Source organism: Plecotus auritus, assembly GCF_963455305.1.
Source record: "Plecotus auritus genome assembly, chromosome: 15".
Classification (NCBI taxonomy): Eukaryota; Metazoa; Chordata; class Mammalia; order Chiroptera; family Vespertilionidae; genus Plecotus; species Plecotus auritus.
The window spans coordinates 14,192,718-14,218,270 of record NC_137781.1 but is presented as its reverse complement, the minus strand read 5'-3'; the positions used below and the strand labels follow the sequence as shown (position 1 = coordinate 14,218,270).

At 44.1% G+C, this 25,553-nt stretch overlaps 1 protein-coding gene and 1 pseudogene across 2 annotated transcripts; one reads left to right on the top strand and one right to left on the bottom strand.

The window, feature by feature from the left end:
• Positions 1-285: 285 nt before the first annotated feature.
• Positions 286-3,510, bottom strand: LOC308239039 (elongation factor 1-alpha 1-like; annotated as a pseudogene). Its single transcript has 3 exons — positions 3,501-3,510; positions 1,331-1,873; positions 286-1,112 (listed from the first exon to the last, which is right to left on the bottom strand). The product of its transcript is annotated as an elongation factor 1-alpha 1-like (transcript).
• A 3,434-nt stretch (positions 3,511-6,944) lies between these two features.
• LOC308239038 (protein regulator of cytokinesis 1-like) lies at positions 6,945-16,575 on the top strand (the record flags this gene model as incomplete). Its single annotated transcript, XM_080651587.1, is given in 11 exon segments — positions 6,945-7,106; positions 7,247-7,369; positions 8,049-8,282; positions 8,361-8,531; positions 9,069-9,221; positions 10,490-10,637; positions 11,625-11,761; positions 14,953-15,099; positions 15,202-15,273; positions 15,277-15,312; positions 16,522-16,575. Coding segments are annotated over 11 exon segments (1,437 nt in total).
• Between the last annotated feature and the right edge of the window lie 8,978 nt (positions 16,576-25,553).

Below are 25,553 nucleotides of genomic sequence, written 5' to 3'. Positions count from 1 at the left end.
CTTTGTTATTTTCATGGGTCTCAAAATTCTGTGACAGATTTTTGGTCATGTTGTTTCCATTAAAAAGTACTGATTTTAAAAACTAATAATTTAAAAACTGCCACACACACAAAGGACCAAATGGTCCACAAAACATTCTCCTTTCCTTCTGAAGGTTTTACGATGCATTGTAATCATTAACCAATCTTTTACTATTAAACTTAAATGGTCCATTGAGACAAACAGTTCTGAGACCGTTCTTCCACCACTGATTAAGACTGGGGTGGCAGGTGTTGGGAATAATATTCATTTAGCCTTCTGAGCTTTCTGGGAAGACTTGGTGACTTTGCAGCTCCAGCTGCCTTCTTGTCCCCTGCTTTGATGACACCCACAGCAACTGTCTGTCCCATGTCACAAACAGCAAAACGGCCCAGAGGAGGGTAGTCAGAGAAGCTCTCAACACACATGAGCTTGCCAGGAATCATATCAACGATGGCGGCATCACCAGATTTCAAAAACGTGGGGCCGTCTTCCAGCTTTTTCCCAGAACGACGATCAATCTTCTCCTTCAGCTCAGCAAATTTGCAAGCAATGTGAGCTGTGTGACAATCCAGCACAGGTGCATATCCAGCACTCATCTGGCCTGGGTGGTTGGGGATAATCACCTGAGCTGTGAAGCCAGCTGCTTCCATTGGTGGATCATTTTTGCTGTCACCAGCCACATTGCCCACGGCGAACATCTTTGACAGACACATTCTTGACGTTGAAGCCCACATTGTCCCCAGGAAGAGCTTTACTCAAAGCTTCACGGTGCATTTCAACAGACTTTACTTCAGTTGTAACATTGACTGGAGCAAAGGTGACCACCATGCCGGGCTTGAGAACACCAGTCTCCACCCTGCCCACAAGGACAGTACCAATACCACCAATTTTTTAGACATCCTGGAGGGGCAGACCCAGGGGCTTGTCAGTTGGACAAGTTGGTGGCAGGATGCAATCCAGAGCTTCAAGCAGTGTGGTTCCACTGGCATTGCCATCTTTACGGGTGACCTTCCATCCCTTGAACCAAGGCATATTAGCACTGGCTTCCAGCATGTTGTCACCATTCCAACCAGAAATTGGCACAAATGCTACTGTGTCAGGGTTGTAGTCAACTTTCTTTTTTTTAAAATATATTTTATTGATTTTTTACAGAGAGGAAGGGAGATGGATAGAGAGTTAGAAACATCGATGAGAGAGAAACATCGATCAGCTGCCTCCTGCACACTCCCTACTGGGTATGTGCCCGCAACCAAGGTACATGCCCTTGACAGGAATCAAACCTGGGACCCTTGAGTCTGCAGGCCCACACTCTTATCCACTGAGCCAAACCAGTTAGGGCTGTAGCCAACTTTCTTAACGTAGGTGCTGACTTCTTTAACAATTTCCTCGTATCTTTTCTGGCTATAGGGCGGCTCAGTGGAATCCATTTTGTTAACACCAACAATCAGCTGTTTCACACCCCGTGTGTAGGCCAGAAGGGCATGCTCACGGGTCTGCCCATTCTTGGAGATGCCTGCTTCAAATTCACCAACACCAGCAGCAACAATCAGGACAGCACAGTCGGCCTGAGATGTGCCTGTAATCATGTTTTCGATGAAGTCTCTGTGCCCTGGGGCATCCATGATGGTCACATAATACTTGCTGGTCTCGAATTTCCACAGGGAGATATCAGTGGTGATACCATACTTGAAGGAGCCCTTCCCCACCTCAGCAGCCTCCTTCTCAAATTTCTCCATGGTTCTTCTGTGGATCCCTGCACATTTGTAGATCAGATGGCCAGTAGTGGCAGACTTGCCGGAATCCACGTGTCCAATAATGACGATGTTGATGTGAGTCTTTTTTCCTTTCCCATCTTGGGTTTGAGTTCATGATGGTTTTCACGACACCTGTGTATGGTCGGCAAACCCGTTGTGAAAAAGCTAATAAACCTTTGTGAGACAGTTGCTTGGCTCTGTAAAAGGGGGACCATATTCACTGAACAGAATTATGGGGATCACTGGTCTAGAAAGTTCCTGGCCCTGAGCAGGGCTCCCTGCCCTTTAGGGCACTTTTTCCTACATCTGGGGAATATTGCCACCAAAGATCAGTTCCCAGGCTCGCTGCAAGGATGAGCTAGGGAAGCAAGGCGCCAGGCCTTTCTAGTAACCCGCGCAGGCCACACCCTGCTGGTTGGGAGCAAGCCTTTATGTGCAGCACCTGGGCAGTGGGCTCCTATGCTCTTCCCCCCTCCAGGCAATGGAGTGCACTTGGAATCAAACCTGCACGGGGCCGCTGGGGGCGGGGAGAGGGCGGGATTTGGCAGGAGCGACAGGAAGGAGCACCAATCTCCGGCCTGCTCCGCTGTGGTGCTTGCTTTAAAAGCCCAGTGGTTGCCTGATGGCTCGCAAAGTGGCAGATCCTGTGACAGCTGGTGCTAGGGGCTGGTTGCAGCGCTAGGTTCCGGGGGAGTAGGTCGTGGACTTACATCATGAGAAGGTGCGGGCTGTGGGGGAGCTGGGGATGCGGGAGGGGAGACGCCCGTCCCGGGTGCGGGGCCGGTGGGGCTTCCAGAGGCCCCTCTGGGCCCTGAGCGAGGGTGTCACACTGTCATTTACTAGCCTGTGACTTGGGACAGGATGGGAATGTGTCTTCTCGCCTTTCAGATAAAAGTTACACGCCCTCGCCGGTTTGGCTGGGCAGACAGAGCATCGGCCTGGGGACTGGTCCCGGGTTCGATTCCGGCCAAGGGCACATGCCCGGGTTGCAGGCTCCATCCCCAGTGCGGGGCATACAGGAGGCAGCCGATCGATGATTGTCTCTCTTCATTGATGTTTCTCTCTCTCTCCCTCTACCTTCCTCTCTGAAATAATATATATATTTCAAAAAGAAGACATGCATAAGGCTAATTTTAAAGGGTGTACTTTAAAAATACATAAATAAATACAATGAAAGTTACACGATAATTTTGTGTTAAAGTAAGAAGGTCCTCTCCTTGGGGCTCCCAGCCCCATGTTCTGGGCGCTGGCTCGGCTCCAAGGAGACGTCCCCTGGGCTGCGGGGGGCAGGGCAGGCCAGGCCTCAGCACCCAGCCCCACAAGTCACTCCGGGCACCGCCTGGCTACCCTGGAGGGCTCCCCTGGCCTTGAAGGGGCCAGAGCCCCATCCATTGGCCACACCTGCTGCTGACTGGCGGCAGCAACAGGTGTGTCCAATGGATGGGACTGCTTGGCCCCAAGATGCCCCAAACTACCTGTGTCTCCCCAGGTGCATCTCACACCCTCTTTTCTTCTTTCCCCGCCTCCCTAGCCCCTGCACTAGGCTGGGCAGCCCCCTAAGGGAGCACAGGAAGGCAGGCAGGAGGGGTTTGAGGCCTCTACCCTGCCTGCTTCCATTGTAGGCCTCAAGTTTCCCCTTTTCTCACATGGGGCCCTACTCACCAGGAACTAGCCTTGCCCACTCCCACCCCCTGCTCCTCCCCAGATAGGTACGGGATCCTGTACAAATCTCCATCCTTTCCCATTTCAGTGTTTTTGTTTCTTACTGGAAGGATAGGAGAATTACAGGCCTCATACTTAAAGTTACAAGCCCCCATTTAAGAAGTAATCCTGCATAGTGGACTGAATTCCAGCTCGTGCATAAAGGACAGTCATGACTGGAAAAGGCCTAAAGTTGTATTGGAATGACCTGTAACAAACCTTCAGTCAGTTTCAAGATCAGTTTCCTCTTATGGGGTTCCTTTAAAATAATTATTTTCCCAATTAGTTCAGTATCTGAATAATTTACTTCTAACTACATTCCACCCTTCTGGAAAAGGATATGTGGCCATCCTTGATATCAAGGAAATCTCAGCTGCTTTGTCTGTGAAGGGACCCATTCTTTATCTCACTGCTTCACTAATAAACTCACTTTCACTTAAAATAGAAAAGAAAATATCACCCTATCAGGTGAATTGGGGCAGATTTAACTAATAAAAATATACAGGGTAGCCCGGCCAGCGTAGCTCAGTGGCTGAGCGTCGACCTATGAACCAGGAGGTGAGGGTTTGATTCCCAGTCAGGGCACATGCCCAGGTTTCGGGCTTGATCCCCAGTGTGGGGTGTGCAGGAGGCAGCCCATCCATGATTCTCTCTCATCACTGATGTTTCTCTCTCTCTCTCTCTCTCTCTCTCTCTCTCTCTCTCTCTCTCTCTCTCTCTTTCTCCCTTCCTCCCTTCCTCTCTGAAATCAATAAAATTTTTAAAATATATATATATATACAGGGTGTCTCCAAAAAATGTATACACACTTTGAATAATTATTTCAATGGGTTAAATTTGAAAAGAAAGAAACAACAATTGGGCTAGCAGCTGTTAAAGTATGTATACATTTTTGGGACATCCTGTATATTGCCCCATAACATTCCCTAACTAGAAGGGAACTGGTTCTGATTTACCTGTCCCTACCATTTGTATAGAAGCTTTACTCCAAGGGAGAGTGCTTCTTAATTGAGGAGGGTTTAAGATCAGATAAAGTAGCCCCAGTATCTACAAGGGCCTTAGTAATTTCCCCTTTTACAGTGATTTCAATTTTTCCAAAAGTATTAATAAGGAGAAGGGGAGCCCTAGCTGGTTTGGCTCAGTGGAGAGAGCATTGACCTGGGGACTGAAGGGTCCTGGGTTTGATTAGAGTCAAGGTCACATGCCCTGGTTGTGGGCTTGATACCCAGTAGGGGGCATGCAGGAGGCAGCAGATAAATGATTCTCTCTCATCATTGATGTTTTTCTCTCTCCCTCTCCCTCTCTGAAATTAATGAAAATATATTTTTGAAACAATAAAAAGGGGAAATAACCTCTCATAGTCCTCGGAGCAACCTTATATTTGCTTCTGTTTATTTTTCTAAATCCTATTTTAGTTTTCTACAACCCTACTTTTTTTGCGTTTGTTTTTTGTTGTTGTTGTTGTTGTTAATCCTCCCCCAAGGATATTTTTCTATTGATTTTTTTAGAGAGAGTGGAAGAGAGAGGGAAAGACAGAGAGAAATATCGATGTGAGAGAAACATATCAAGTGGTTGCCTCCTGCACGAGCTCCAACCAGGGCTCAGGCTTGGGAGGAGCCTGCAACTGAGGTTTGTGCCCTTGACCGGAATCAAACATGGGACCCTTTTGGTCCGCAGGCCAATGCTCTATCCATTGAGCCAAACTGGCTAGGGCTCCATTGATTTTTAGAGCTAGTGGAAGAGGGAGAGAGGGAGAGAGGGAGAGGGAGAGAGGGAGAGGGAGAGAGGGAGAGGGAGAGGGAGAGAGGGAGAGGGAACGAGAGAGAACGAGAGAGAACGAGAGAGAACGAGAGAGAACGAGAGAGAACGAGAGAGAACGAGAGAGAACGAGAGAGAACGAGAGAGAACGAGAGAGAACGAGAGAGAACGAGAGAGTACGGAGAGCAGGGGAGAGGGAGGAAAACATTGATGTGAAAGAGAAAAATCATTTGGTTGCCTCCAGTTCACACCCTGACCAGGGTCAGGGATCCAGCCTTCAACCGAGGTATATACTAGTTGTACCGGTTAATAATGTGGATTTTGTAATCAAAGAAAACACGATAATTTCAAGAGAAACATCAAAAATGCTTTATTCAAAGTAATGTCCATCGCTAGCTACACATTTCCCCCAATCTTTCAGGTAATTTGTGGATACTGTCCCAATAGAACTTTTCTTGTTTTGAGGCAGACCATTCAGAGACCCAATTTTCCACTTCTTCATATGTTTTGAAGTGCTGCTCAGAAAGTGCGTGTGCCACTGATAGGAACAAGTGGTAATCTGAAGGAACAAGGTCTGGTGAATACGGCGGGTGGGTTAATACTTCCCAGGCAAGATATTTTAACGTGACTTTAACTGGTGTTGAAGTGTGTGTTGGTACGTCATCATAAAGCAAAATTACTATGTTGTATCTTCTGGCCCATTCTGGTTGTTTTATGATCAAAATGTGGTTCAAATTGATTATTTGTTGTCTGGAGGGATCAGTATTAATGGTTTCACCTGGTGTCAGAAGCTCATAATACACCACACCTTCCTGATCCCACCAAACGCAGAGCATTGTCTTCTTTCCAAAGCGATTTGGCCTTGCATTCAATGTTGATGGTTGACCTGGATCAACCCATGATTTTGTGCATTTGGGATTCCCAAAATAAATCCACTTTTCATAGCCAGTCACAATTTGATGCAAAAAAAAGACTTTCTTTCCTGCTGTTGAAGCAACATTTTACTGATGACTTTTCGGTTTTCCATTTGTCCTTCGTTCAGTTGATGTGGAACCCATTTTCTTTCCTTTAATGTCTTTCCCATTACTTGTAAATGATCGGAAATTGTTTGCTGAGCAACGTTTAATCTTTTTGCAAGTTGTTTTTGAGTTTGACTCACACCTTTATCCAATAATGCTTGTAATTGTTGGTCTTCAAACTTTTTCGGTTGACCTGGACATTCTTCGTTTTTCACATTGAAATCATCACTTTTAAAGCGTTTAAACCACCGTTCACAAGTATCTTGAGATGGAGCATGTTCACCATAAGCTTCCGGAAGTATTCAGCAGCACTTTTCTTCAAAATAAAGTAATGAATTAAAACTTCTTGCAAATGCTCTTTTTTTTTTTTTTGGCACGATATTCGACATTTTTAAGCATAAAAATATCTATGATGTTAACACATTCAGAAAATGTGACATATGAAGTTTTGAAGCTTGTTGTCAATACAACAAAATAGCATATATATCAAATCGCATATATATCAACATATGTGTAACTCCATCTGTTGAAAAAAAAATCTGCATTATTAACCACTACACCTAGTACCCTTGACTGGGAATCAAGGGGAATTGAACCTGAGGCTCTTTGGTCTCTGGTGCACTGCTCTAACCACTGACCTAACCAGCCAGGGCTGTAAATAATTCTCTTAGTGTGTCAGAGGCAGTGGCTCATGCAGCTGATTTCTCTTTTGCTTTCCAGTGAGGTTATTGAGGAGGAGTCCACATTATATCTCCAAAAAGCCCTGAGTCACCTTCAGGAAATATGGGAATTCATTGGGATTCCTGAGGACCAGCGGTTACAAAGAATTCAGGATGTACATAAGCATATCAAGGTGAGTTTAGTGCCGGTGTCTTTGCAGGAGGACATGGGTATTAAAATTTTGAAATTATTGGTGTTTTGGTATTATTTATTGCTTAGTATTTTTTCCTCCCTTAGTTCCAAACTTTTATGGGGCAATTTTCTCTCTGGTAGGACCTCATGGATAAAATGATTGCTGAAGAGGAAAGTCTGAAGGCAAGGCTCATTAAAAGCATAGGCAACTGTCAAAAAGAGTTGGCTGACTTGTGCAGCGAGTTGCGTGTTGAGCCATTTCAGGTACACAGGGTCTGGGCTCCTGTTTGGGTCTGAGACTGAGGCAGGAGCTTTGCCTTGGGGCTCAGTGGAGGGTTTCTGTGTCAGGGTGGTCCTGGACACGACAAATGGGGGAAATGTGCTGCCTAGCCAACCAGTGCCAGCAGTCATTTTTACTGACATAAAGCGTTGCCCTGTTGAGAGGTGAAGCAGCTAATTTATTTTTTGAGAGTTTGTTTATTAAAGCTGGGGACAGCAAAACAAGGAAGGGCTTAGAAGAAATAGGAGAGAGTCTCGTTGGAGCTGTTTTGGGAAGTCAGTGAAAAGGGGGCCATGGAGACAGGTTCAAGGGGTTGGCCCAGGACAAGACCCTGCACATTGCTCCCCTGAGTGTAAGTCTCGTGGGGACTCTTAGAGTTTCGGAGATGCCGCCTGAGGGAGAGAGGCGTGGGCGTGCTCCCAGGAGGGACAGCTTGCCAGAGGTGAATCAGCTAATGAGTGTTGCAGTGCTTTAGTCTAAAACACTTCCTCTTGCTATCAGTCTGTGAGGCATATACTACAATTTTTTTATTTTTAACTCTCAGGAAAAGTTAGGCAGAGATGATACTGTGCCATGAACTGATTTATTTGTAAGTTGTCCTACTCTTCCTTTGAGGAAATCCACTTGGAACTTGGAACAATGGTATCTCCTCTTCTACAGCAGGAAGGAGAGCCGACGACCATCTTGCAGCTAGAAATAGACTTGCGCACTGAGGTGGAGCTGAGGCGCAAACAGAAAGAGGAGAGGAAACGTCAACTGAAACTACTTAGGGAACAAGATCAAGAACTGTCTGAAGTGCTTTCCATGCCACACTATGACATTGACAGCAACTCCGTTCCCAGCCTGGAAGAGCTGAACCAGTTCAGACAACATTTGGCAACTTTGAGGGAAACAAAGGTATACTCCTTGCCTCCATACTTCCTAAAAGTCAGTTTGACTTTCCTGTGGGTGTCTTCTGATCATTTGATTTTACAGGCATCTCGGCGTGAGAAGTTTGTCAACATGAAAAAAAAGATCATGCTATGTATGGAAGAATTAGATCACACCCCAGATACAAGCTTCGAAAGAGATGTGGTGTGTGAAGATGCAGATGCCTTTTGTTTATCTTTGGAAAATATTGCAGCACTACAGAAGTTGCTACTGCAGGTAATGTCTATTTGGAATATGGCCTGGGATCTCACCTCCATAGTATCCAGCAATTTGAAAAAAGGGACAGTTTTTTCCCTGCAGTGTTTTTTAGGGCCCAATGTAGGTTAAGAGAATGAGGGAGAGAGGATGAAGATAGTATATGATATACAACCATGATGTTTTTTAAAAGAAAACTTAATTTATATGTAGCTATAAGAACATGAAATTGAAATGATGGATGAAATAATAGTCATTGAATTAGTGTTTAATTGAAAAAAAATTAATCTTTAGGTTGAGTTCATTACAGATGTCCCTCTTTCCCGCCCCCCCGCCCCCCGTTACTCCCCTCTACCGGAAAAAAGTTTTATTTCCAAATTTGAATCCTAATTCTTGGGGTCTGAGATCCTGCTGTAAATGACAGACTTACAGTTTGTGTTCAGAAGTCATGAAAACACACCTCTTCACAATCTTATAACAGTGCTTATTCTGCAAAAGCTCCAGAGGGCTAGCCTCTGCTGCTGCCTTTGCCATAACCACTGTCTTTCCTTGTCACAGCTGGAAGTGAGGAAATCACAAAACGAAGCAGTGTGTAAGAGGCTGCGTGCTCAGATCCGGGAGCTCTGGGACAGACTGCAAATACCAGAAGAAGAGAGAGAAGCTGTTGTGGCCATGGTTATGACTGGGTCGAAGGCCAAAGTTCAGAAAGCGGTAGGAAACCCATAGGGTGCTGGGTCCGTAGTCTCTACAGGCATTTTTATGTCTGATCTCATGTCTTTACCAACTTCTGCCTTGAACAAGTCTTTTTTTGTTGTTGTGAATCCTCACCCAAGGATATTTTCTCCATTGATTTTGAGAGAGAGTAGAAGGGAGGAAGAGAATCATTGATGTGATAGAGACACATGAATTAGTTGCCTTCCGCATGCACCCTGACAGACTGGGGATCAAACCAGCAACCCAGGTACCTGCCCTTGACCAGGAATCAAATCTGAGACCCCTCGGTGCACAGGCTAATGCTCTAACCTAAACACACTGGCCAGGGAGAGCAAGTCTATTTTAAAGTAAGCATTAGAAAAAGGTGGCAGGAACCCACTTATCTTTTATCTTTCCTTTGATAGCATTGTTAGAGTGTGGACTTACCTCTGTGATTTTGTACTATAATTTTATTTAAAAAGGGGAAATTTTTAAAGTATATTTTATTGATTTTTTGCAGAGAGGATGGGAGAGGGAGAGAGAGAGTTAGAAACATCGATGAGAGAGAAACATCAATCAGCTGCCTCCTGCACACCCCCCACCAGGGATGTGCCTGCAACCAAGGTACATACCCTTGACCGAATCAAACCTGGGACCCTTGAGTCCACAGGCCGACACTCTATCCACTGAGCCAAACTGGTTAGGACAAAAAGGGGAAATTTTTGCCCTAGCCAGTTTGTCTCAGTAGATAGAGCGTCGGCCTGCGAATCAAAGGGTCCCGGTTTGATTCTGGTCAAGGGCATGTACCGTGGTTGCAGGTTCCTCCTCTGCCCGGGCCCTCATGGGGCTCATGCAGGGGCAACCAATCGATGTGTTTTTCTCACATTGATGTTTCTCTCTTCCTTTCACTCTTCCTTAAAAAAAAAAAAAAAAAAAAAAAGGTAAAATATCCTTGGCCCTAGCCGGTTTGGCTCGGTGGATAGAGGGTCAGCCTGCGGACTGAAGGGTCCCCAGGTTCAATTCCGGTCAAGGGCACATGCCAAGGTTGCGGGTTCGATCCCCAGTAGGGGGCATGCAGGAGGCAGCCAGTCAATAATTCTCTCTCATCATTGATGTTTCTGTCTCTTTCCCTCTCCCTTCCTCTCTGAAATCAATAAAAATATATTTTAAAAACATATCCTTGTGTGAGCATTAACAAAAATAAATAAATAAAAATGGGAAATTTTTGCAAGGCTCTGTGAATGTAAAAGTAGAACAAGCACCTTTACCAGGTACCTGTGTTTCAGCTGCAGTTAGAAGTGGATCGCTTGGAAGAATTGAAAATGCAAAACATTAAGAAATTGATTGAGGCAACACGAGTGGAGCTGGCTAAGTGCTGGGACCACTGTTTCTACAGCCAGGAGCAGAGACAAGCTTTTGCTGCTTACCATGATGGTTAGTACAGGAGCGCTGGCCTTCATGTGGCCTGCACTTGTGAAGATGTGCAGATGTTCACCAGAAAGTGTTTCCTCTGCTGAACAGATAAAACTGCCTTTTCAAGCCTTTCACCATAAGTTGCCATTCCTGTGTCAGTGAGCATTTGCAGGTGCTACTGGGAAATAAGGGATGTCTTGATTTCTGAAGCAGCTTATCACTGTAGCCCAGGGGTGGGCAAACTTTTTGACTCGAGGGCCACAATGGGTTCTTAAACTGGACCGGAGGGCCGGAACAAAAGCATGGATGGAGTGTTTGTGTGAACTAATACAAATTCAAAGTAAAGGAGCGGAGGGGAGAGCAAGAGAACCGGATAGAACAGCCGGATCCGGCCCGCGGGCCGTAGTTTGCCCAAGGCTGCTATAGCCTATAGTTGCGAAGCTCAAGTTTATCAGCGCTTGCTTACTCTATGCCAGGTGCAATGTCAAGCTCTTAACAATATCTCAATCTCATGTCAAGAGATGAGGACACAAAGGTGCATAAATGTTGAGCAACTTGAACCAGAGGCACAGTGGGTAAAGGGCAGAGTTCACATTTAAGGCCACAGAGTCTGACCCCAGAGCCCAGCAGAATTCTAGTCTGACCTGAACTGAGTATAAAGATGAGGTTATCTACTAAATTCCACATTGGGGACATTTTCTGTGCCCCAACCCACTCCTGAGCAGGGTGGAAACAAAGGATATGAAAGAAAGCTTAGAGAAGGTGAGACATGACACAGAGGTTTGTGAATCTTAGTCATTTCAGTTCACACTTTAGGTCCTTACTCCTAGTCCCTCCAGATGGATGGTGACAAACCAGATTTTTATTATCCACAATGTATACTTATTCATGTAGCGTTTTTACTATCGTGAAGAATAATCTATTTCCAGTTTAGGGAATGAGGGGTTAGAAAGTAAGATGCTAAACACTAGAGGAATTTTTTAAAACTCCTGGGCTTCTATCTTGCAGAGGACTACACAGCAAGTCTGCTCCAGGTCCATGATGAAGAGGTTGTGCGGTTAAAAAACTACTACGAGGTTCGCAAAGAACTCTTTGAAGGCGTGCAGAAGTGGGAAGAAAGCTGGAGGCTTTTCTTAGAGTTTGAGGTACTGCCCTCACTTTCCTCTGTTTTCCTCAGAGGACAATGAAGTATTAAGAAAGCATGCCCTTGCCCTGGCCTGTTTGGCTCAGTGGATAGAGCGTCGGGCTGCGGACTAAAGGGTCCCGAGTTCAGTTCTGGTCAAGAGCACTGGTCAGGGAGCATCAGGGAGACAACCAGTTGATGTGAGAGAGACATCTACCAGTGGTTTCTCTCTGTCTTTTCCCCTCCCTTCCCCTATCTCTACAAATGGAACAATATCCTGGGAGAGGATTTTTAAAAAAAAAGAAGGAAAGAAAGCATGTTTTTTATAGAGTCAGTCTCCTTTTCTCCTTACTGAGTTTCTAATACCAGTGTCTTCATCACTGAGACTCTAGCTTACTCCTGACCCATCTGTATTTGTGAGGCTCACGTACAGGAACATGTAAGAGAAAAGCCCTGAACAAATGGCTTCATTCAGGTAGAAGTTTCTGGAATAAAGGAAGTCCAGAGGGGCCAGTGCAGGGCAGGTGTGGCAGTTCCACAGTCAGTGGGGTCCCAGGCTTCTCCAGCTCGCGGACCTTATCCTAGGTTGGCCCTCGCGCTCCACCACAGCCCTCAGGCACCATGTGGAGAAAGGGGCACAGAAGGCATTGTCCCCACAGCCCCTCTAAGGGCTCTCCCAGCTCTCGTCCCAGCATCTCTTGCATGTGCCATGCTGGTGAGGCTGGCGGTCCTGCTGCCAGAGGAATTCGGTTGTTACTGAGGAGGGAGAGAAGGATAGAATATTTTCTCTTCCAACTTTTGCTGTTTTCTTAGAAAATCGCCTGGGTGTTAGTGTACATTTGTATGCTGAATTCCGTTTCTTCTGATCGACATGGCACAGGCAGGTTCCCTCAGAGCATTTCAGAGCTCGGGGCTGGGACTAGGAGGAGGCATAGTGGACACAAAATTCAAGCAGCCTTGCTCTTGGTTCATGCTGGCCCCGTTAGAGTCTGATGGGTCCTTCAGGGAGTCCTGAGTTCAACCTCACGTTTACAGGTGGGAAACTAGGACTCAGACCTGGGGAGAACTGTGTGAGACCTTACAGCTGTTTAAGGACAGGTTTCCTCGTCCTCGGCGACCCCTGACTTCTGCTTGGAAGCAAGACGGAGGAGGAATAAACGTCAGTAAAGAGCCAAATAAGTAACCCTTGTTGACATGCAGGTGTTTAAGAAAAAATAAGAGACTAACTCCCATCCCTTTTAGGAATTGTTTATAGGCCATCGCCGACCAAGCAGGCTGGGAGGGGAATGGAATTTCTTCACAAGCTTAGCAAATTGTCAAGATTGCTTCTGTACTTTTCTGATGACCTGCCCCTAACTTTGAGTGTACACGTCTAATTCCTATTTCTAAATTATATGCTTATATTACTGTTCTGGTATACTGTATGCATGATAGAATTTAAAAAAAAAAAAAAAAAAAGAAGCCTAACATACTATATTTTTTTGTCCATTTTGTGAGGGTCAATTCAATGAAAACCAGATTATCTGTGACCCTTAACCTTGCATATTTAAGCTGCATTGTCTCAATAGGCAGAAAGAGAGTGGACAAGTAGGGGTGCCCACCAGACTCTGAGTGTGGACCTTTCCCTTGTCCCCCCACATAGCTCATTTGCTGTAGGTGACGTAATCTTTTGACGTCTGAACCAAGGAAGGGAGCCAGTGGCGTGGTGCGTTAATATTGCAGCCTGTCTTTTTAGATGACAAAGGAAGCACTGGTTTTCCTGCACCAAGTGGATGTGCTCACACCCAGCTCCCCTGCTTAGGACCCTCCATTCCTCACTGCTGAGAGGCAGTGGGAATGCAAACCTAACAGACTCCTTAACCAGTTAACTGCCACGCGTCCAAAACAGAAACCATCCCCACACACCACGATATTTTGAATTTAATTTAAAAAGTCAATTTGCAATGAATATTACAAAAATAAATATATTACTCCCAATTCGGGTGTTCTTGAATATTTTCAGCTGAAAATTCACACAAAAAAAATTATTTTAAAGTTGGTCAGGGCTACCACTTAGGGAAAACATTATATATATATAGACGCGTGTGGTGTGTGGGGAAGGCCTGCCGCTTGGGTCTACAGACGCTTATGGCGTACAATGGGTTAATAATGCACATCCGAGTATGACAGCAAGGAGTCCTAGCAGAAGTGGTCGGTCTGATTGCCTGTCCCAGGGTTTACTCTGATTCAAATGTATTTTCACAGAGAAAAGCATCAGATTCAGGTCGACTTACCAATCGTGGAGCAAATCTTCTAAAAGAGGAAAAGCAATGAGCCAGGCTCCAAAAAACACTCCCTAAGGTAACAGTGTTAATAGTTTCGGTGCTTGACTACAAAATACCTCACTTTTGGTGGATTCTCTGCTTTGAATCATTTGCCCCAAACTGTCTTCTCTTTCAAAGGGTAGGCAAGGATCAGTGACACTGGGCCTTATGGCATCCGCAGCTGTATGTCGAGGTGTATTAGTTTTCTAGCACGGCCCTAAAAAAACACACCGACTGGGCGGCCTGAACAAAGACACGTATTTTCTCACAAGTCCGGGGGCTGGAAGTCTGAGATGAAGGCCTAGGCAGGGCTGGTTTCTTCCGAGACGTGTAGGTGGTTGTCTTCCTCCTGTCTTCACACGTCAAATAAAACCACATTCCTAGATACTGGAGGATAGACTTCATCATATGAACGGGGTGGGGAGGGGGCACAGTTCAGCCGATAACACAGAGCAAGCTCTTTATCTTGAGCAAGTTCTGTGGGCTTCAGTATCTTCTCTATCTTAACAATAATAGTATTTACTGAATGAAGGGCCAGGTATTATTTCAAAGTGCTTTCCATTTTTGCAGATGAGGAAACGGGGCACTGAGAACTTAAGTAACTTGCCCACTTTTCACGGCTCGCAGGAGGCGGGTCCGGGCCTGACCCAGATGGTGCTGCCCTCACTGCACGCCATCCTCTCACTTTCAGCACCAAAACCAGTGGCCACGCTGGGCCTGTGTATTGGGAACAAACCATCCCTCGCCTTTGGTTTCAGCTACTCTGACATTTCCCCAAGTGGGTCCAGCTCCCCGGAGTCAGCCTAGTGATGCTCTGGGAAAGGAGTAATCATTCTGGGGGGAAATCATTTCCTTCAGGCTTCACACCAAAGGTTTGAAGTAAATGACACATGCTTGTGTCTGGTCTCAGGTGGAAGAGGAACTGAAGGCCCAGATTGAAATGTGGGAACAGAAACACTTAACAGCATTTGTGGTCCATGGGCAGAAATTCATGGAATATGTGACTGAGCAGCGGGAGATGCATCGGTTAGAGAAAGAGCGAGCGAAGCAGGAAAGGGTACGTGAACCCAGTTTGGGAAGAGGGAAGGGTGGCCATGTGAGCAGCCCAGACCTGCTCTCTCCCTGGGTTGTGTCACTGTTGCTTCTGCCTGTCACACAGCAACTGAAGAACAAGAAGCAGACAGAGACAGAGATGCTGTATGGCAGTACTTCCAGACCACCCAACAAGCAGTGAGGAGTGACTCCCACCACACCGGGCAAAGTGCGCAAGGTAAGGAGGCTCCATGGCCCACTGGTGTGAGGGCGTGTGGAGGGCAGGGCCATGGCCACCTCTTGCCATGTGTCCTGCAGAGATTGCCCTGCAGGGATGGGGAAGGGGTTTTGGAGACTTTCAGTTGAGTCCATTTGAGATTGGAACATTATTTCTCTTCTCCTACTCATACTTGACAATATATAAAAACCATTTTAAAAGCACCTGTACCATAATTCCAAGAAGACTACTAAAACTATTTGGTGTTTTTCTTGCTTTTTAAAAAATATATATTTTTATTGATTTCAGAGAGGAAGGGAGAGGGAGAGAGAGAGAGGAACATCAATGATGAGAGAGAATCATTGATTGGCTGCCTCCTGCACACCCTGCATTGGGGATCAATCCCACAACCCGAGCATGCGTCCCGCTGGTTCATAGGTCAATGCTCAACCACTGAGCCACCTTGGTTGAGCTTAAAACAGCTTTTAAAAATAATGTATGTTTACAAAGTAGAGTTCACATTATATAATTTTGATTTCTGTCTTTTTGCCTATTTTATATTGTTTGTGGGTTTTTCTTCACAGCATCAAACTTTCTTTAAATACATGTTCATTGTTAGCTACTTATTTCTGTCCTCTTAACATTTTATGAAACTAGCTCCCTATTGTTCAATATTATTATGAAAATAATGTGAACTTCTTAAAACATATAACACTAACATTCAGTTCCAGAAAGGTTTATTTTAATTAAAAGTTTGAGAATCTCTCTGCTAAGAGTACAAGGTAGGCTATCCTTGCTGTCAAAGTGCTGCCCTCATATGTTTCTTGTTTTTAACTTATTATTTTAATTTTAAATGTAGATTAATTTTTAATTGACTTTAGAGAGAGAGAGGAAGGGGGACAAACAGAAAAACATTGATTTGTGTTCCACTTACTAATGGCATTCATTGGCTGATTCTTGTATATGCCCTGACCTGGGATCCAACTTCAGTCTTGGTGTGTTGGGACAACACTCTAATTAGCTGAACTACTCAGCCAGGGTTATATTATTTTTTATTTTGTAATTACAGTTGGTGTATACTCGAAACTAATACAATGCTGTACCACTCCGTGACTAAACATTTAAATAGCTTAGAAAATGATCACCCCGATAAGTCCAGTACCCACCTGGCACCATACATAGTGATTACAGTATCGACTGTGTTCCCTGTGCTGTGTGTTCCCTCCCCAGGACGACTTTGTAATCACCAATTTGTGCTTCTTAATCTCTTCATCTTTCACCTAGCCTTCCAACCCTCCTTCCTCTGGCAGCTGTCAAAATATTCTCTGTATCTATAAGTCTGTTTTGTTTTTTTCCCCTTTGTTTTTTTTTTATTTGTTTAATAAATCTTTATTGTTCAGATTATTACAATTGTTCCCCTTTTTCCCCCCATAGCTCCCCTCCACCAGGTTCCCACCCCACCCTCTGCCCTTACCACCCCCCTCCACTGTCCTAATCCATAGGTGTACGATTTTTGTTCAGTCTCTTCCCGCAATCCCCACACCCCTTTCCCCCTAGAATTGTCAGTCCACTCCCTTTCTATGCCCCTGATTCTATTATATTCACCAGTTTATTCTGTTCATCAGATTTTTTAAAATTTTATTTTATTTTTTAATTGTTTGAAGTATTACAAATAGTAGAACATATGTCTCCTTTTTTTTTTCACCATTGACCTCCCCCCCGGCCTCCCCTACCCCCCAATGCATGCCTTTACCTGCCCCCCCCACCCCCTAGTGTCTTGTATCCATTGGTTATGCTTATATGCATGTGTACAAGTCCTTCAGTTGATCTCTTACAGTCCCCGCCCTCAACTTCCCCTGCCTTCCCGCTGTAGTTTGACAGTCTGTTCAATGCTTCTTTGCCTCTGTATCTCTTTTTTCCCCATTTATTTCCTTTAAAAAATCTTGCCTCTGCAGACTAGAAGTAAACATATAATAAAAAAAAATGTTTGAGTCCCAATTTCAATGTCCAACAGTTCTGAGTCCCCATTTCTATGTCAAACAGTTCCTTATGTGTACATGTCAGCAATGATATCTGGATGGTGGGCCCATGGTGGCAATGCAGGTTCGACCCTCTCTGGTTTGGTCCTAGGCAACCTGCTGTGTCACACAGCTGCTGACTGCAAGTGTGGCAAGGCGTCGTCAGCATCTTCCATCTCTGGACTGTTTCTTCTCTTGTCTTCTTATTCATTTGATTTTTAGATTCACTTGTTGATAGATATGTATTTGTTGTTCATAATTTTTATCTTTACCTTTTTCTTCTTCTTCCTCTTCTTAAAGAATACCTTTCAGCATTTCATATAATACTGGTTTCTAACTTTTTTTTTCCAGAGTTCAAATGAGGCTTGCTTATTTATTTATTTTTAATTTAATAAATCTTTATTTTTCAGATTATTACAATTGTTCCTCTTTTTCCCCCCATAGCCCCCCTCCACCCAGTTCCCACCCCACCCTCTGCCCTAACCCCCCCCCCACTGTCCTCATCCATAGGTGTATGATTTTTGTCCAGTGTCTTCCCGCACCTCCCACACCCCTTTCCCCCCCGAGAATTATCAGTCCACTCCCTTTCTATGCCCCTCATTCTATTATATTCACCAGTTTATTCTGTTCATCAGATTTTTTATTCACTTGATTTTTAGATTCACTTGTTGATAGACATGTATTGGTTGTTCATAATTTTTATCTTTACCTTTTTCTTCTTCTTCCTCTTCTTAAAGAATTCCCTTCAGCATTTCATATAATACGGTTTGGCGGTGATGAACTCCTTTAGCTTTTTCTTATCGGTGAAGCTCTTTATCTGACCCTCAATTCTGAATGATAGCTTTGCTGGGTAGAATAATCTTGGTTGTAGGTTCTTGCTATTCATCACTTTGAATATTTCTTGCCACTCCCATCTGGCCTGCAATAGTTTCTGTTGAGAAATCAGCTGACGATTGTATGTGTGCTCCCTTGTAGGTAATTAACTGTTTTTCTCTTGCTGCTTTTAATATTCTCTCTTTGTCTTTTGCTCTTGGCATTTTAATTATGATGTGTCTTGGTGTGGTCCTCTTTGGATTCCTTTTGTTTGGGGTTCTGTATGCTTCCTGGACTTGTAAGTCTATTCCTTTCACCAGGTCGGGGAAGTTTTCGGTCATTAATTCTTCAAATAGGTTTTCAGTATCTTGCTCTGTCTCTTCTTCTGGCACCCCCATAATTCAGATATTGGTACGCTTGAGGTTGTCCCAAAGGCTCCTTAGACTATCTTCAAATTTGGGGATTTTTTCTTTTTGCTTTTCTGGTTGAGTGTTTTTTGCTTCTTTGTATTTCAACTCTTTGACTTGATTCTTGCGGTCCTCTAGTCTGCTATTAGGTCTCTGTATAATATTTTTTATTTCAGTCAGTGTGTGTTTAATTTCTAGTTGGTCCTTTTTCATATCCTCAAGGGTCTCACTAAATTTATTGGCCTTTTCTAGGAAATTCTTGAAAAACCTTATAACCGTGGTTTTGAACTCTATATCCAGTCTTTTGTTTTCCTCCATTTCTTTCATTTGTGATCTGTTTCTTTGTCTCCACATTTTGGCTGCTTCCCAGAGTTGGTAGAGTAGCTTTGTGTGGTAGGTGTCCTCTAGGGCACAGTGGCACAGCCTCCCTAGTTACCTGAGGTGGACACTCTTGGTGCACCCCTTTGTGGGCTTGTTGTAGTTAAGCCTTGATTGTTGTTGGTATCATTGGGAGGAATTGACCTCTAGGCCAATTGGCTGTGAGGATCAGCTTTGTCTATGCTGGGAAAACTTCTGTGCTGGAGACACTCTTATGAGATAAGACTTGCAAAATTGCAAAAGCCTCTGTGCTCAGCTTGGATGGGGCAGCGTTTCAGGGCGGAGCAGACAGCCTTGGTTTCTCATCAGCCCTGCCCTATGAGGCCCCTGGGTCTCAGTGTCCCTCGGTAATCCCTGCAAGCACCTCTGAGAGAAAGCTGCCCTCAAGTTTCGCCTGCGGCCAGATAGTCCAGTTTCTCCCCAAATGAGTCGGGGTTCCCAGAAACTTGCCCGGAACTGGAGTTCAGCACAGTCGGGAGCTTCTGTCTCCCTCCTGCTTTAGAAAGCCAGCTGCGTACTCAGCCTCCTGTGCATTCAGCAGTCAGTCCGCTCTGTGGGTGTGTGCCTCCAGACCTCTGCCTTCCGCAACTCCCGAGTCTCGGTGTGCTTTCTCTTTTCCTGACAGTCCAGATTCCCCCCGAATGAGTCTGGTTTCCCAGCATCTCACCCGGGACTGGAGTTCAGTGCAGTTGGGAGCTTCCTTCTCCCTCCCACTTTAGAAAGCCAGCCATGCACTCAGCTGTCCCTGCACACAGCTGCCCATCCTCTCTGCATGTGAGTCTCCGTACCTCAGCCTTTTGCAGCTCCTCTGAGTCTCAATGTGCTTTCCTCTTTTCTTCTAGGTGCAGAATTTCCACTCAGCCAGCTTTCCTTTGATTCTGGATGGTGTCCGTTTTGTCTTTTAGTTGTAGTTTTGATATTGTGCGAGGCAGCAGTTCAGGTGTTTACTTATGCCACCATCTTGGTTTCTCCTGGTTTCTATCTCTTTATCCCTCTCCCTTCCTCTCTGTAAAAAATCAATAAAATATATTTAAAAAATAATAATCTAACAATTTTTTATTACCTTGGCCCTTCTAGTTTGTTCACCTCAAAATTTGCTGCAGTCAAAATCTCATGGTCAAAGAAGGATAATCCTGTAATCAGTCTCAGAATGTGTCTTTTGTAGTCAGTCAGCATGTCTGTTGATGCTGTTGGCAGTAGTCTTCACTGCTTGCCAGTGTTTGTTGCCACTGAGGCAAAGCTGTTCTGCCCCAAAAATGAGAATTGACATGCAACAAAGCGCACTTTTTAATGCATACTACTTGGTGAGCTTTGACATAAGGATAAAACTGTGAAACTGTCACACAATGAGGTATGATTATCTGTCACCAATATATCGGGTGGGGCAAAAATTGGTTTAACAGTTCTAAGTATGCTAAACACAGAACTTATTCTTTTAAAAAATATTTGAATAATTACTTTTATTATTTATTTTTTTTTTAGGGAGATGGAAGGGGAAGGGAGAGAGAGATACATTGTTCTCTTGCATCTTCCCTGCTACCTACATGTGATGGATATGGGCATGTGCCCTGTCCTGGAATGGAACCAACGACATTTCAGTAAATGGGACAATGCCCAATCAACTGAGCCATACTGGTCAGGGCAGAGTATATTCGTGTATTATTACTTATTAATTATATTTTTTCATACCATCAAATCTAAAACTACTTTTGATACCTCCTACCCTTTTATAATATCTTTCTGTTTTCCTCAGCCCTCAATGCATTCATTGATAGTCCTTCCTATACAATAGATTAGTTCATATTTTTCATAATTTTATAGGCTCTATAAGGTGTGTTGTTTAACAAATAGTGGTTTTCTTCATGAAACACAGTTATTTAGGGACTCATCACTTATCCTTATGTGAATAGTTACTTTTTGATTGGTGAATAGTATTGTGTTCTATGCAAAATGACTTTGCCTATTGATCTGTCTATGATTATGGTTATTTCCAGGTTTGGGGTATTATAAATAAACCTTCTGGGAATATTTGTGTTCAGTTATCTCTATTTATGTAAATGTTTTACTTATCTAACTGTTGTTGTGAAGGTGAATGTTTCACACGTTACGACATACGGAAATGTGGCCCAACATGGTCATTGCTTTTGCCTTCCACACACCCACACTATAAAATAAATCCAGTTTTATGCAACTCTGCGAGCATATGCACTGGTTAATCTTTTTAAAGAGCACCCAGAATTGAGTTCAGTGTTAACTCACTTTTGTTTTAATTCAATTTACCTAAGAACTTTTTTCCTTTATTGATTAAGGTATTACAAATCTGTCCTTATCCCACCATTGTCTCCCACCCCCCAATCCTGCCCTCACTCTCACCCCCTGTTGTCTGTGTCCATTGCTTATGCTTATATGCATGCATACAAGTCCTTTGGTTGATCTCTACCCCTTACCCCCACCCTCCCCTACCTTCCGTCTGAGGTTTGAGCATGTGCCGATGCTTCTCTGTCTCTAGATCTGTTTTTATTCATCGGTTTGTGTTATTCATTATAATCCACAAATGAGTGAGATCATGTGATAAATATCTTTCTCTGACTTACTTATTTCACTTAGCATAATGTTCTCCAGCTCCATCCATTTGCAAATGGTAGGAGTTCCTTCCTTTTTACAGCAGCATATTATTCCATTGTGTAGATGTACCACACCAGTCAGAAAGGATATATACACCCCTATATTCATAGCAGCACAATTTACAAAATCTAAGAATTTTTTTTAAATATATTTTATTGATTTTTTACAGAGAGGAAGGAAGAGTGATAGATAGTCAGAAACATCGATGAGAGAGAAACATCGATCAGCTGCCTCCTGCACACCTCCCACTGGGGATGTGCCCGCAACCAAGCTACATGCCCTTGACCGGAATCGAACCTGAGACTCTTCAGTCCGCAGGCTGATGCTCTATCCACTGAGCCAAACCGGTTTTGGCGAAAATCTAAGAATTTTTTATGGTGAACAGTTTTTCACACATTTATTTACACTGTCTTTATCTCCTTTGTTAAAAAAGTCAGCTCATAATCTCTTTCAAATTGTTTAAATAAATTCATTATTTTAACCTGAAGGAGGACTGTGTAGCATCTAAGACATATGTTTGAATTTCACTCATTTCTCAATGACTCAAGTGACTTCTTTGCTATAAGGAACCATAGGTTTTGAATACTGAAAGGAAACTTCTTCTTCATTTTTATCCTATGTTCAACTTAAGCCAACTTGTAGCATATATTGATATATTTAATATGCATTGTTTACATTCTCCAGTACCCTTTTTTAAGTTTAAGCACTGAATAATACCTTAAGTGAAGTCTAGGTTTATAATATTTGTTACTTTTCCTGGTGTAAATGCTCTCATCATTGTCAGTTGCAAACTACTAAAATGATGGCACTGAAAATAGACATGTTAAGATATATCAGTAGCACATCGTTATATTTTACTTGCAACATGCTGATTCAATAGCAACAAATATGCTCAAAAACTCTCATAATAATATAAAATCATTGGTAACTGCCCATTTTTAAAACTTTCTTAAAGTTTGATGTAAGTATTTGATTTAAAGTATATATTTTTGAAACATGTGCTTTTGGTGTTTCCATGCATTCCTGCATTGCTGAAGCCAAGATCCTCCTGCCCTTATCAGTACTTCATTCTCGGCATATAAAAGAACTGATGCAAAAATACAGCCTGACTTAGAAATAGCTTACTTTAAATATATCCATGTAAAAAGTCACTATGAAACCCAATTAATCCTATCTTGCCTTCCACCACTCTCTGTCATCATGATGATTTTGTATCTGTCTATTCATACATAATTGGGTATTTTACATACATTGCTGTATATGTCTTGCCAAATTCAAATAGCTCATTAGGTTGGAGAATCATCTCAATACGCCCAGGTTGGAAGTTCCATCACCGGTCAGGGCAATTACAAGAATCAACCGCTGAAGATGTGAAAGTACAGAACAAAAGAACTGCTGTGTGTGTGTGTCTCTCTGTCCCTATTTTCCTCTCACTCTAAAACCAATATATGTGTTTATTCACCCAGTCAGTCCACACACATGTGAATACCAGCACAGCCCAGGGGCCCCGTGGTGACCAGCAGCCAGGGTTCTCATGAGGGTAGAGCAGGCAATGGTCCAGAGAACAGTATGGGAGGTGCTGCTGCTGTAAGTGCGGCAGGTGTAAGTGTGGCAGGTGGGGAACCTGGGCTGAGCTGCACAGTCACCCCCAGGGGATGATGGCATCCCTGGGACTAAAAGCAAAGAAGCTGGGAGAAGCTCTGAGCTGGGCCATGCCCCTGTGGTCTCTGCACCTTCCAGTCAGGGTTTAGGCTGGGTTGTTGCACATTCAGATGGTTGAGGAGCCCAGATTCCTCTCAGGTGGCAAGGCTGGGAGCAGCAGTGGCAGCTGGGCAGGTGGGTGTGTGGGGGGGCAAGAAAAGCCAGGGCAGTTGCAGGGAGAGTTGGTGCTGGGCCATGTGTGTGGCTCTGAGGACCTCCCTAGTCCCAGTCCAGGCTGGTGGTCTCTCTGTTCTTTGGGGCCATGGTTAGTGGGAAAGGGAGCAAGCTCTGTTGCAGGAGTTCCTGAGGGGTCATGACCTGGGAGTCAGCATGTGCTCCAAGGAAACTTGTGAGCCAGGCAGGGCCAACCTAGTCCACTGTAATGAAGTGCTCCAGCCATTGCCCTGCCCAGGAAGGGAGAGGACCTGTCTCTGCAGAGGCTGATTCCCTCTCTACCCAGCAGGAGGGGTTGCAGGCTGCTGAGCCAGGTCCTGTCCTGGGTTACAAGTGTCTTGAAGTTTAGCCACCAAAGGAGGATCTAGATATTTATCAATCCAGAGAGAGAAAGTGGCCCTGATCGTTCCTTCCTGGGTAAACATCCACCCTGCTGCACTGAGACTGCTCTACTGCCTGCACACCCACCCTCTACACTCTTTCCTGGCTGTGCCTGGGATGGTCCACCAAAGGTGATACATACCCCTAACTGAATGGACTTGATGGACCCTGAACTCTGCGCATAGTGTGCTGCTAGGTGTGTGGTTGAAGTAGCAGAGAGATTGGGGTCTGGGACTGGGAGGGAGAGCCACCTGAGCAGGGCAGCACCTTAATTCTTAATGTTTCCTTTAAGAGAGAAAATTAGGATGGCTCAGCATTTGTGGGGTCCCAAACTTTCTATGTTTTGGAAGGCACATAATAATGGCAGAAAATCACTCTGTGTTTAATATTGGCTTATTTTGCATTGCTGACGAAGGCCTTGAAGAAAGCCTGTATGACTTTGTGGTTCTAGTTTGCAGCCTGATGCCTCTGTCATTGTTGAGTTCAATGGTCACCCAGGATAGGAGTCCTTTGTTGTGCCCGTGTGAACAATATGAATTATATTCTCTGTTCACTGTAAGTATTACATAATTCTCAGCGATGTGTAGTTGAATTCTTCCCCACATATTGGACAGGAGCCATGTGCCATGATGTGTGAAATTTCATAGGGTGATGTCATTTGTTGTAAGACTCAGGTTTAAATGGAACAACCGTTAGGACAGAAACACTGTATTCATAGTGAGTGGGGAAAGACGGCAGTTAAGTGGAGGAAAAAAAGCCTCTTCCGAACATTTTCCACAAATGATGAAAGGTCTGTGGCTGGTGTGATCTTTGTGAACAGACCTTCTTAGGGCCTCCATAGCTGTTTTCTGTAGCTAAAATCATTGGCAGAAAAAATCATCTAAGAGTTTTTTGGAGTTCCCATGGCCCATCTAGGGTGGTAACCTCAACATTTCCTCAACTGGCAAGACCTCCAATCTGAGGAAGGATAATCCTATAATCAGTCCCAGGATGTATCTTTTTTAACCAGTCAGCATTCCTGTGGATTCCGATGGCAATAGTCTTCAGTACTGGCCAATACTAGTATTTGCTGCCCCTGAGGCAAGGTTGTTCCACCCAGGGAATTAGGAGAGAGATGGAAGAGCCCATATAGGGTTGCCATTTTAATTTTCAAACAAGACAGGGATATCCAGGTCTTTATTTGGAAGTGCTTTTTAAGGCTTTATTAAGTCTATTTATAACTGACATGCAACAAAATGCACTCTTCTAATGTGTACTATGTGGTGAGCTTGGACATATGGATACAGCTGTACAGATATCACAGGTGAAATAAGCGTATCTCTCACTCATATACAGGTTAGAGCAAAAGTAGCCTTATAGTTATGAGTATGCAAATCACAGAGTTTATTCTCTTTTTTAAAGTAAGTCTTCATAAATTTAAAATATTTTTATTGATCATTTAGTAAGAGTGGAAGGGAGAGAGAGAGAAATGGCGATATGAGAAAGAAACATTGAACTGCTGCCTCTTGCACATCACCTACAGGGCATCCAGGCAGGCGTGTGCCCTGACCTGGAATGGAACCAGTGACCTTTCAGGGCAAGGGATGGTGCCCAATCAACTGAAGAACAATTGCCATGGAAGAGTGTATTCTTGTATTATCATTTATTAATTATTATATTAATTTCCAAACCAACAACTCTGAACCTACTTATAACACCGCATACCTACCTCCTGCCTCTTTGTGATCTCTCTTTCTGCCTTCCCCAGCCCTCCATGCAGGCATTC